Here is a 12396-nt window from a genome sequence, read left to right as displayed (position 1 = left end):
AGGACACCCACACAAACATGGGGAGAACATGCAAACTCCACACAGAAAGGACCTGGGACAGACTGTGCCCAGTGGCGGATCTAGGCATCTGGAGGCCCCAGGCCAAGCCACGAAGGAGGCCCTTCCGGGACCCCGTCCAATTTTTTTTTTTACCTTTTTGGACGTATTTTTGCTATATTTAGAGGCTGTTTGAAGTTACATCCCCCCTCAGATTCAATGGGCATGATCCTCTGCATCCATTGTTCTCCCCCTTTTTAAATCCTTATTTATCTAAGAAAGACCTACCTGTAATTTCTTCTTCTCCTCTCTTCACCAGTACAGTCTTCACCACACCAATGATGTCCTGTAAAAACAACACAACAAAACAGATTCTGTTCAACAAATGCACCCACTGTGAAATCTTATTTTCATAAACAATATGATCTCTGTAGGGTAAGATTGTACTTTATTGTCCATTCATTTGGAAGATTATTGGTTGTCATCATTTACCTTGGATTTCAAGCAGGTTCTCCGATAGTTGAATTGAGCATGGTCATGTCTTTTATCTTGTGTTACTAAAGTGACACACAAGACAATAAGAGGTCAATTGTGTGGAGACACAAAAACAACTGTTAAAAATGTTTACCTTTTATCTTTATCTTTGGCTTTGGCTCATCCTCTCTCATTCTCTTTGTGAATCTTGTAATCTTTATATCTTTGTCACTTGTCATATTTATATCTTTATCTTTGTCACTTGTAATCTTCATAATCATATCTTTATCTTTGTCACTTGTAATCTTCATATCTTTATCTTTGTTCATTCTTCACTAGAATCCAAAACAGGCGGCAACAAAAGCACAGAGCACTGTCCTCCTTTTCACTGTACACAAGCCAGGACCTGTTGATCTTTTCTCCATTTTTCATGTTGATGTAATAGTGACTGCTTGTGAATCTGCGCCCTTCTTGATTTGGGGGAAATATTCTGTCCTTCACCTGAACTGGTCCTCTCTGCACTATTGAGCAGCGCTCTTTGTCTGACAGCTGTTTTGGCCAGAGTGCTGGATCATCTTCAATAATACAAGTTGAAGTGCTACTCACTGGTTCTGGTTCGCTAACGTTAGCAGCTCCGTCCAGCTCCTGCTCGCTAATTTCGTTAGCAGCAGTTAACCTCGCGTCACCAGGCTCTTTCTCGCCAGGTATAGGCTCTAGGCCCTACCTGGCCTAGAGCCCGCCCTAGACAGGAAGGGCAGCGTTTCTAGCTCGTCAACTTTTACGTTAACTTGACAATTTGACACAAGTATCAGAACGGCAAACAACAAAACAAAAGATGGACGCACCGAACAAACTTTTTGAAGAAGTTCTTGTAGAAACATTGCAGATTCACAATCTCACATCTTTTAAGCCAATACAGAAGCTTTGCATCAGACAATTAATCGAGGAAAGAGACGTCAAGCTAATGGCAACAAATACGTTTTTTGGCGCACGTCCTTCCGGTGTTCATTCTGGTTCCATGGTTTACGCCCCCATGACAAAAAGCGTGGTGAAAGGTGCCCAGACTAGCAGCAGTGGCAGCGTCTTGCTCCCGCTTATCAATAGGGCGCAGCGGCAGCCTTGAAATAGGCTGTTAGCTTAGGCAGTTTTGCAATGAAGTTTTCCTTCACCTCTTTTTGAATCACCGCTGGGGTACATTCGTTTCATGTTTACTATTCGTTTGAGTTCTGTTCCTATTTACTTCCTACACAGGGAGGAGTGAAGTGATCATTGGTTGGTAGACATGCCGGGGGCCCTCCTTCCCCCGTCACACCAGCCAATCCGGCAGTAAATTCATGGAATAGTCCAACTAGTGGGGACTGAGGGGGGGGGGGGGCCCTGCCCGGGACAGCCATGATTCATAAATTTGTGGTTCTGATGCAATTTTAGCACGGACTCGGGAGATACTAAAAAATAAATGCTCTGGTCTGCGAGGCCCTCTAGTGGACGAGGCTCCAGGCGACTGCCTGTTCGGCCTGGTTCAAGAACCGCCTCTGACTGTGCCATCCGTATAGTGACGTATATCACCGATGTCATATCACTGATGATGTCAGAGACAGTGATGAGGTCATAAATCTAGACAGTTCTAGACAGCTCACCCTGGTGGCCAGGTCACTACTAATAATGGCTCCATTGACACCTATGACTGACTACTGGCTTTCCCTTACCATCATGGATGTGACCAGGGGCGGACTGGGATAATAATTCAGGCCGGGCATTAGATACCAAGCAGGCCAGGCCGATACGGGCCGACGTGTCGCTGGCGAAAAATTTGGGTCGTTTGAAGCCCGATTTGGGCCGTTTGAAGCCCAATTTGGGTCGTTTGAAGCCAGATTTGGGCCGTTTGAAGCCCAATTTGGGCTGTTTGACGCCAGATTTGGGCCGTTTGAAGCCCAATTTGGGCCGAGTCCAATTTTACAATGAGATGCACCCACTTTAACCCTGAAGTGTAATTATTACTTCAGACTAACTAATAAAGTAATAAAACCACTAGTAAACCAGTAGGCGACGCCTGGCCTGCTGTTCAGTGAGTGGCCTGACTGCGGGCACCAATTTTTTTTTTTTTTTTTTTGCAGGCCAGGCTACCGGGCATTTGACCGACGTGCCCGATTATGCAGTCTGCGCCTGGATGTGACTACTAATTTTCCCAAGGCAGGCCCGTTGAGAAACAGAAAACCGTGCTATCATAGAGGCCCTATAGTCCATTTCTTTTCACAGTTAGGTCTGCCTAAGCAGGTGCAGCATGACAAGGGAACTAATTTTGTGTCAGGTGTTTCAGGAGGTTATGGTTGAGTTGTCCTATGCGTATCATCCAGTCTCAAGAGGCTCTGAAATGTTCTCACCAAACCTTGAAAACCAGGCTGAAGACTTACAGGGTTCAGTATCCAGGACTGGGATATGTCCATCTCATTTGTACTGTTTGCTGTGAGTGAGTCGACAGCTTGTGTTTGGTCATGAAGTGAGAAGCCGAAACCTGGTGAAAACGATGTAATAATAATAATAATAACAACTTGGATTCATGTAGCGCCTTTCAAGAAATCCAAGGATGCTTTACAATAAGTGTGTCACACAATGACAAACACATGTTATCAGTCGGTGATGTTATCAGTGATGTCCCTCAAAGCAGTCTGAGAGGCTGGCACAGGGACCTCAAGAGAATAGGCAGCTGGAGTGTGGCTGGGCCTCTGTACCTGCTGCACCCACTGCCAGGTTGCATGGAATAGCTGGTGTTGTGCACGTGTCTGCTTTGGCGGTCAGGGGAACCTCATACCTCTTTGAGACACTGAAAACACAGCAGGTGGTGCTGATGCTGAGTATCAGCACCACCTGCTTTAACTCATTCCCCGCCATTGACGTATTTTGAACGTCATTTAAGAGACAACACTTCCCCGCCATTGTCGTCATAGAACGCCAATCCGCGTTTTGACCGGTGTGCAAGATAGATGGCGCTCTTGGCCACCTTATGAAGTGCTACCATATATACTCCTAAATGTCGTCCACAAGCAAGAGTTATTGTCCAACAAAACCAGCCAGTGGAAAAAAGCAGCGATCTCCCTTCATGGAGGAAGCTCCATAAAACACATCCAGCCTGGTGCCTCAAAGCAGCGCAACAAACACCTTTGCCCCGAGCTCCACCAGTGACTGTCACACAGACTCGTGACAGTCACTCAAAGCTGAAAGATTTCTTTCACAAGTTGGTAAACGCACATACATCCCTTCTCCTGTCAGATTAGCAATGTGCTTTGTGAACCCTCACATAGTGTACATTTCACCCAACAAATAAATCTGCCCCCAGACCTCCTCCGCACATCCAGACCTCCTCCGCACATCAAGCACCAGACCTCCTCCGCACATCGAGCACCAGACCTCCTCCGCACATCGAGCACCAGGAAGCACCAGACCTCCTTCGCACATCGAGCACCAGACCTCCTCCGCACATCGAGCACCAAACCTCCTTCGCACATCGAGCACCAGACCTCCTCCGCACATCGAGCACCAGGAAGCACCAGACCTCCTCCGCACATCGAGCACTAGACCTCCTCCACACATCGAGCACCAGGAAGCACCAGACCTCCTCCGCACATCGAGCACCAGACCTCCTCCACACATCGAGCACCAGGAAGCACCAGACCTCCTCCGCACATCGAGCACCAGACCTCCTCCACACATCGAGCACCAGGAAGCACCAGACCTCCTCCGCACATCGAGCACCAGGAAGCACCGGTGCCCCGGGCAAGATGGGTGTGACCGGCCACGGGGTGAATCTCCCCCTCGTTTCGCTGCACAAAGAGGCATTTTTCCTCAACTCTCTGGCGAAAGACGGGCATTTTCGGTGAAAACGACCTACATTCAAGTGTCGATAACTAAAGAACGGAAGAAGGCAGAAACAAACTCTCCCCTACGAAAGTAGAGGCTCTCTTCTATCTTTTGAGATATTCGCTGTTTACATAGTCAATAATAGTCATGGAAGAAAATATTCTGTGGGTCCTGGAATATCACGGAAAACGCTCAGAAACCCTGGCGCTGGCTGGTGACTTTTCCTTTGGAACTCTGGCAGGGAATGAGTTAAGTACTTATGAGCACCACCTGCTCACCTGCACTTCTTGAAGAACTTGGACATCAGAATTGCACCGTAGTTGTTGTTGTCCTGCTTAGATATCTCTGGGTTTGCCGACAGTGTCTGCTCTTGTTTCCCCTCCTCTCTCCACACCTCTGCTCTCCTTGGCATAGATGTCTGCTTCCTCAGGTCCCTAGACTCTTCCCCTGCACTCTGCTCATTGCAGAGCTTCTTCTGTGCTTTGAGCTGTGATTTGACCGCTGGTAAAACTGTGAAGCCATTAAAGGCAAGCACTATGTCAGTGGGTCTGTGCGTCTGTTTATTATACCTAGTGGGCCTGTTCTTAAACATGGGGTGTTTTGAAGCCAGATGGTGAGGCAGGGGAGATGATGGCTGTTGATGCAGTCTGAGGTTCTCTTCCTTGACTATCTTTGCTCTGTTGAAGATATGTTGAGTGGTGGCCTGCATGACAAATACTGAGCACTCTGGAGCTGATGCAGCGCTGGGGCTATAGGTTCTGGCCCGGAGACTTAATGGTGTGGTCCTTAAGCTGCTGTCATGGGGGTCCGCATGTGGCTCGCAGCGGTAGTCAGGACACCCGGCTGAGCTGTCCACGTTTGAGAGTTTGAGGTCAACACACAAGGGGCAGTGGTGGTCTGGCTCGCCGGTCTTGGGTTTCTTCCCTTTCTTCTGAGGCAGAAACATGCACCCCAGTGGAGTGACTCTGCACCAGCCCCGGGCAGCCTCTTTCCAGCTGAAGCAGTGATCCTCGTAGGGCTCCTGTTCTTTCAAGAAGTTCTCCTCACTGATATCTAGCAGGGCATGGACGTGCTCCTGGCCTGGTGTCATGCGAGGCTGCTGGTCCCCAGCTGCCTGGTCAAATTCTCCAAAGGTTGCCATTATATAGTAGAATGAGCAGGCCTAGTTCACGGTGAGATCAAAAAGGGTCTGAATCCACCATGCATTTGTATTAGTGTATATCCACACTTTAAACTCCCCTTAACAGACATTGCATTCATTACCGGTACTACTTATGTCTCTGCATAGAAGGATTTATGACATCACTGATGATGTCACAATGTCATCAACTGACAACTGACATCATCAGTGTCTGTCATTAATCACTGATAAATCACTTATGCATAGTGACATCTCTGATGACATCACTCACTGAGTGACATCAGTGATGACAACACTCAGTGAGTGATGTCATCAGTGAGTGTTCTCATCACTGATGTCACTGATTACATCACTCACTTTGATGACATCACAACATCACAATTGCTCGAGTGACATTACTGGTGACATTACAATAGAGAACAGCAGGAATGAGTCCAGAAATATACTTCCGGGTTCGTCAGGGGAAAATCGGTCTTTTGCCAATTTGAATTGGAGATTTTCCAGAAAGCTGGGAGTAAAGGCATCAGAGAGAGGCATAAAGTCACTCTTTGTCCAGTTAATTGCATATCCGGACAACTTACCGAAGGAGGTGAATAATTCTAGAAGATTTTTCAGAATTATGTAAGTATAAAATTACATCATCGGCATACAAACTAATATGTGTTTCAACACCACCGACCTTCAGGCCTGCGAGGCTGCGTATTTTTAGGACAAGGTGCTCGAGCGCAACGGCGAAGAGGGCCGGCGAAAGATGGCAACCCTGTTGGACTGATCTGGATGACTTGTCACCGTTGGTTATAACTGAACATGTTGGACTAGCGTATAATAAGCTTTACCCAGGATATGAATGATTCGCCAAACCCGAATCTGCGCAGGACCTTTAATACACATTTAAGCAAAAAATCCCCCCTGACAAAACACATTCGCTACAGACGAGACGCTACAGACAATACTTCTTATATCTCAATGGAAGTTCTCAATATGATACTCAAGGCCTGATGATGCTAAGGCCTTTCGCTGTCAGATTCTGTGTATAGTGAATGAGTGTGTCTCTTATTTCGGTGGAAAGCGGTGAGTAACGCCGGTAAGCTGTGCCCTAAGTCAGTGAGTAACGCCGGTAAGCTGCCTAAGTCAGTGAGTAAGCCGGTAAGCTGTGCCCTAAGTCAGATGATGTGAAGAAATGGGCTTTCAGGCAGGATTGCGTACTCTCACAGGTAACGGTTGCATCAAACCCTGCTGGCCCTGGGGAATACACAGGTGACTGTTTTGTATTCAGGTATGCTGGCTCAGGCAAGCTCTAACAAATCCAGCTAAGCTTCTGAAGTATTTGGAATTCACCTTGTGAATGAATGTACAGTATGTTTAAAGGCCGATTATGTAAGATTTGAAATAAATGTGCACAAAGTGTTTATTTTTATTTTTTCTTACTGAGTGAATGCTCCATAATGTAGCTTAAAGAATTAGAACAGGCATGTCTCTCTGCTTCCACCCATTCCTGTGCTGTGTGAGCAGACTTCGGCTCCTCTTGGGGGCGAGGTTTCGCGGGAAATCGTTTCTGTGATTCACGAGCCTGCCTCTCAGCGCTTCAGCCATTAAATACACCAACGAAGAAGAACACAGGCTAATGTTCCGTTAGCTAATGCAGTCAACGAACATCAGCAACATCTGCTTGCTGAGCATCTGTCTTCTGATCTCATGGCCAACTCCACACATACTGCATAGAAACATGCCTGTGCTATTTAAGAAAAGATTCAAGAACTGTGTTGTGATTAATGACTGCACCGCATTCTTTATCGACAGACCTTTTAACCTTAGGGCAAGAGCACAAACATGGTCTAACTATTTACATCACAACACCCTCAAGGCTCTAATTGGTATTCCAACCTATCTTCTATATCTCTCAAATGTGCGGTGGGAGAATATCTGATAAGGAGATCACAGCACATCAGTCCGCTTTTTATTCTCAAGGACAATTCTCAAGTCAAATGGAAGTTAATGATAGTTGACTTAGGCTCAGGAGCAGGGCCAGGCCTCAACCACTTCTCTAACCACGCCTCTAACCACACCTCAATTACCTGGCAGGTTACATACCTGGTGAACCTGTCCTGCCGTTTGTCTCAGATCGTCTCAGTTCTCTCGACCCACCCTCCCTTCCCTTCATCCTTACCCTCAATCCTCATCCCTTCATCCCCTCATCCCTACCCTCAACCCTCATCCCTTCATCCCTCATCCCTACCCTCAACCCTCATTCCTTCATCCCCTCATTCCTCATCCCTCATGCCTACCCTCAACCTCCTAACATCCTCATTCCTTCCTGTCAAATTCGGTGCATGTCTCTCTCATGTCTCATTCCCAGGATCTGTCTGGTGGGGTCTGAAATCAGCTCGGACGTAAACACGCCTGAGAAGCAATCCACTCGGGCAGCTCATGCCGAGACGGAACCCCCAACGCTGAGTCTCCCTCTGCCCGGTCTTCAGTTCCTCCTCCCAGACCAGACAGATGTCAACGGACGACATATCCATGCACCCTCACCTGCACCTCAACACATACACATTTCAATCTTCATTAAACTTCTAAACGATATATTGTTGTGCCGTGGTCCTTGCGAGTGAAGGACACAGTATTGAAGAAAATGTGTCACGACAGGAGGGACTGCATCTGTACATCAAACGAGGTGACCAGGCTGACAGACGTATAACTTTCCTTATAAGTTTAGAATTAGAAAAACTTGGTGCCACTTTGGTCATGCCCCCAAAGGCAGGAAGCAACTCCGAGGACAGGCAGTTCAAGAGGGCTCGTCAGTTGTCTGCCTTGTGCATACATGTTGAGAGAGCAATCGAGCGAATCAAAATATTTGCCATTCTGAAAAACACCCTACGTCTTAGTCTTGTCCCATTAGCCAGTGATATTTTGATTGTCTGTGCTGCCCTGTCCAATTTGAGGCCAAAGTTTATTCAATGAATTTAGGGACTTCAAGTAATTGTAATTTGCCTTACAATTTGCATGTACTTTTGCCGTCATTAGTTATTTGAGAAAGCACATACTGATATGTAAATGAGATTTTGTAAATTTCTTTTGATTTCATGTGAATCATTCAGTTTCTCTCTATGCACACATTCACAGTTCAGAGCTGGGCTGAAATGGTAAACTACTTAGGTTTGTTAAACAATACATGACAATTTGTTGACATTGTGTTGCCCATGGATTAAATTATATTAACATGTAAAAGGACCATTGTCATTTGTTGAACTTTTGATATTAATCATATATTATATTATACATTTCATATTAACTATTTTACACAAAGCTGCAGTTTATTCATTATTACACTAAGTTTGGCTATTCATATTCTTTTTAGAGACATTCATTTCTCAACACTGCACAGAGCCAGATAGATATTTTTCTTTTGAGTCCCACGCAGCTCTAATGAAACTCCTTCACTGAGCAGGTTTCACTGGAACAGATGATAGTTTTGAATATAGATTTGGGTCTGTTGCAGGAACACATTGCTGCACCGACTCCCGCTGGACAACATTTCTGGGATCAGTTGAGTCTCCACAAACCTAAACAAATGGAGAGTTTAAAATGCACCCATGGGTGCAAACTCTGCCAGCCTCATGCAGTAAGATATTTTGTTATGCAACACCTGGCCTGATAGAGCAACTATGCAGCCTAATGTTTTCATATCATATATCAGCCCTTTACCTTTACACCTAAAAGTGAACTATCTCTTCATCTCATAAAAACACATTTTTATTTGTTTGGTTTTAATCTGACAGAAGTAGTGCTATCTGTAGGTTAAATGGTTAATACAACCTATATGAACAGATTGATTACGTATTAATAGATACACAGGTTTTATGGACTTGAAAACAGACTTTAGAAAACAGTCTGGACAGATTGAAAATAGAACTATTCAAAGAATAAACAAAAACCAGCAGTACACATTTCGAGGTACATTGCATATGGCATAGATTAGAATAATAATATTCAACTGCAAGTCTTATACATCTTGCATTATGCACTAAAGTAGCAAACAGTATCCCTAGTTTAAAGTCTCATCAAGATGAGTCAAAACCAAACCATTTAAAGTCCAAAACTACCTCTGGCCAACCAAGTGGTAATGCAGAACATCTCCTTATGAGTGTGAAAACAGATGATAAAGAATAACAATCGGATCAATGTTATAAAAACTTGGTACGCTAAAAACAACAGCGCTCACTTTCAAAGGGGCTGAGTCACAAAATAATGTCTATAAAATCTGAAAAAATGACACAGCAGCCATCCCTCTCACCACACGATACTTATAACACCACACAGTACTTACAGTATAACTTGTAATGACCTCCAATCCAAAAGTCACAAAGAAATCCAACAGGAATGCTACCTCACTGGCTCCAAAACAAACAGACAGAGCCCATCTGGAAACTACTCTTTTTGGGGGACACTTTTTCAGAATGCTATATGAGGGATCAAGACGGCTTCAACAGATTTCCGGGTGCAACTGCTGTTCATTTTAAACAGCAGTTCATGTTGAAACCGTGCCCTCTTTGAACTCTAACTGCTCTTTCATACTTTAAGCTAGAGTCCATTTAAACTTTAAACGAGTCACGACTATCATCTTAATTCAGCTTTAATTTATCTTTTGTACTGTTTGAGAAAGTGCAGTTTAAGTTGTATGCATTTTTCTGCTTTTAAATGGGACCATATGGAGCCAGACTTGAGTGTCTAGCAGGCTGTACTTTTAACTAAGTTGACACATTATTAAAAGACAACTTTAAGGGCGTTTTCACACTGGGAACGATTGCTCTCGTTCCATGCCAGAGTATGGAGGACTCATACCCCACCGGCTTCCCACCCGCAGACACGGCCAATTGTGCCTGTAGGAACGTCTGACCAAGCCGGAAGTACCGCTGCAAGTACTCTATTTGACAACTACTCTATTTGACATGTCCAGTAGCACCCCCTAATGGCTCCAAACGCTCATAGTTTCCAAGTGGGCTCCATCATATTTGGAGAGCATTCGCATTCCTACTGAATGTTACAACTGGATTTCCAAAGACTTTTTGACTTTTTGGGGCAACTTGTTACTTCAATGTAACAAACAATGGAAGTTTCACAGAAACCAGCTAATGGGCACCTAAAAGTCCTATGCAGAAGATCCATAGAAACACCTGATGGCAAGTCAGGCATTTTCATCTGGCACAACACATCAGATGCTTTACATAAGCAGCTTGAATTCATGCTTGGAGCAAAAGAGCCCCACTCATTAGGGTGAGGGCTTCCCAACCACACAGGTTTAACACCATGGCAAGTTCAAGCCTGAACAACTCAGAAACATTACTGTCAGGTCTCCAATACAGAGGATCACACACTGTCGTTTCAGCAGAAACAGATGTGCTGAAGGATCAACCAGTTCTAGGTGACATAGCTCCCCTGAGGACGAGAGAGAGACATGGATTAATGATCACAAGTCACAATCAAAAACCTCTCTAAACATCCACATGCCTCAAGACGGTTCCAAGACAAGTGTCGACAGACCGCGGCTTTACGAAAAGTGTCGGACAACACTCAGGCATTTAGGTTCAAACGACGTATCAGGAGACGTCTGAGACGCACGCGCACGCACACACACACACACACACACACACACACACACACACACAAACACACACACAGCTAAGGTAGCTATACTGTAATCAAGTTGACATGATAGTAAATTAACGGACATACTCTTAAAGGGATAGTTCTAATGTTTGGAAGCCCAGCCCTATTTGCTACTTATACCAATGATGATGTTGATTGGTAAATTCCTTTCTCAGCACAATCCATCCTCATACTACATACTACTGTAGCTCCAGATAGTTAGCCACAAAGCAAGACAAGGTCAATGGGGTCACGGTCCTGTCTGTGCAAGCTGACTGAGACTCACTGAATGTGGAGGACATGTCAGTGAGCCTGGGACGATAGCAGTCCACCTCGTGCAAATGTGTCAATTTGCGTTACAGGTGTTTTGCCGAGATTTGCACCCCCGCCGCCAAATGCATCCCCACCTCACGGGAGCATATTGTAATGATTTATACAGAAAGGCAACTATTTAAAAATGATATAATTGTCTAGGTAGATGTGACCTTCCTGTTTTTAAGTTAAAACAGCACCAAAATATGACGCAATTCTCGGCGGGGATGCAGAACTCGGCACAACACCAGACGCAGGCGCAAATTGGAGCCGTGCCAAGTCATCTGCTATTCTCCGTGCTCCGCAAAATAGCATCTGCGGGCGGCGCAAATGGGATTTGAGCGGTCTTAACCACCAGAATGAATCGCAGGTGTGGCCTGGGCATTACATCAATCAAACTTTCCCGTCTCGCAGTCCCTTTAATACAGTTTGCGCAATGCATGCTGTAACTCTCTCGATGCGTATTTGGATATCTCACAACAACACCATCACATCATATACCTGTTTATATACCTGTTAAAAAGTTTTCTCAATCCATTTCCCATTAACCCGTCTTTGCGATGTGATAAAAGTTTCTCTGTGAATTATAATTGATTGCCTCACTGAATTATCTGCTGTTACCCAATTTTAGCAGCAGAATTTGATGTCCAGGGGCCAGTTGCACCAAGTGGTCTTAACTATGCCTGGTCGTAACTCCTACGTCGGTCTTAGTTAAGACCAGTCTTTAGAGTGGATTTACGCCTGTTGCACCAACAGGGCTTACGTCTGGTCTTAACTATGCTGGTCGTAGCAATGCGTGTGAATTGCCGGGGAATGTGCCCTGATTGGCCCAAAAATGTGCCTCGCGCCGTCACCCACTACTGTATGTGCGTCACTACACCCTCCCTCCTCCCACCCCCCTCCTCCTGTGGAAGCTCTGGGGGAAAATGGCGGCGATTAGTGCCAGGCAGTCTGAATGAAATTGAATGTAA

At 45.3% G+C, this 12396-nt stretch overlaps 1 protein-coding gene across 2 annotated transcripts in view; it reads right to left on the bottom strand.

Moving 5' to 3' along the window:
* Positions 1 to 9234: 9234 nt before the first annotated feature.
* LOC310777613 (uncharacterized protein) overlaps positions 9235 to 12396 on the bottom strand; it is a 33878-nt gene continuing 30716 nt past the window's right edge. For both annotated transcript variants that reach the window (XM_083637986.1, XM_083637987.1), the window contains exon 11: positions 9235 to 10903. In XM_083637986.1, coding sequence (XP_083494112.1) covers positions 10886 to 10903 — 18 coding nt within the window. In that variant the 3' untranslated portion in view covers positions 9235 to 10885. The remainder of the gene's footprint in view (positions 10904 to 12396) is intronic.

Source organism: Poromitra crassiceps (assembly GCF_964638095.1).
Source record: "Poromitra crassiceps genome assembly, chromosome: 5".
In the NCBI taxonomy this organism is placed as follows: Eukaryota; Metazoa; Chordata; class Actinopteri; order Beryciformes; family Melamphaidae; genus Poromitra; species Poromitra crassiceps.
Note: the sequence above shows the minus strand (reverse complement) of the source record. Positions and strands in the feature narration are given on the sequence as shown.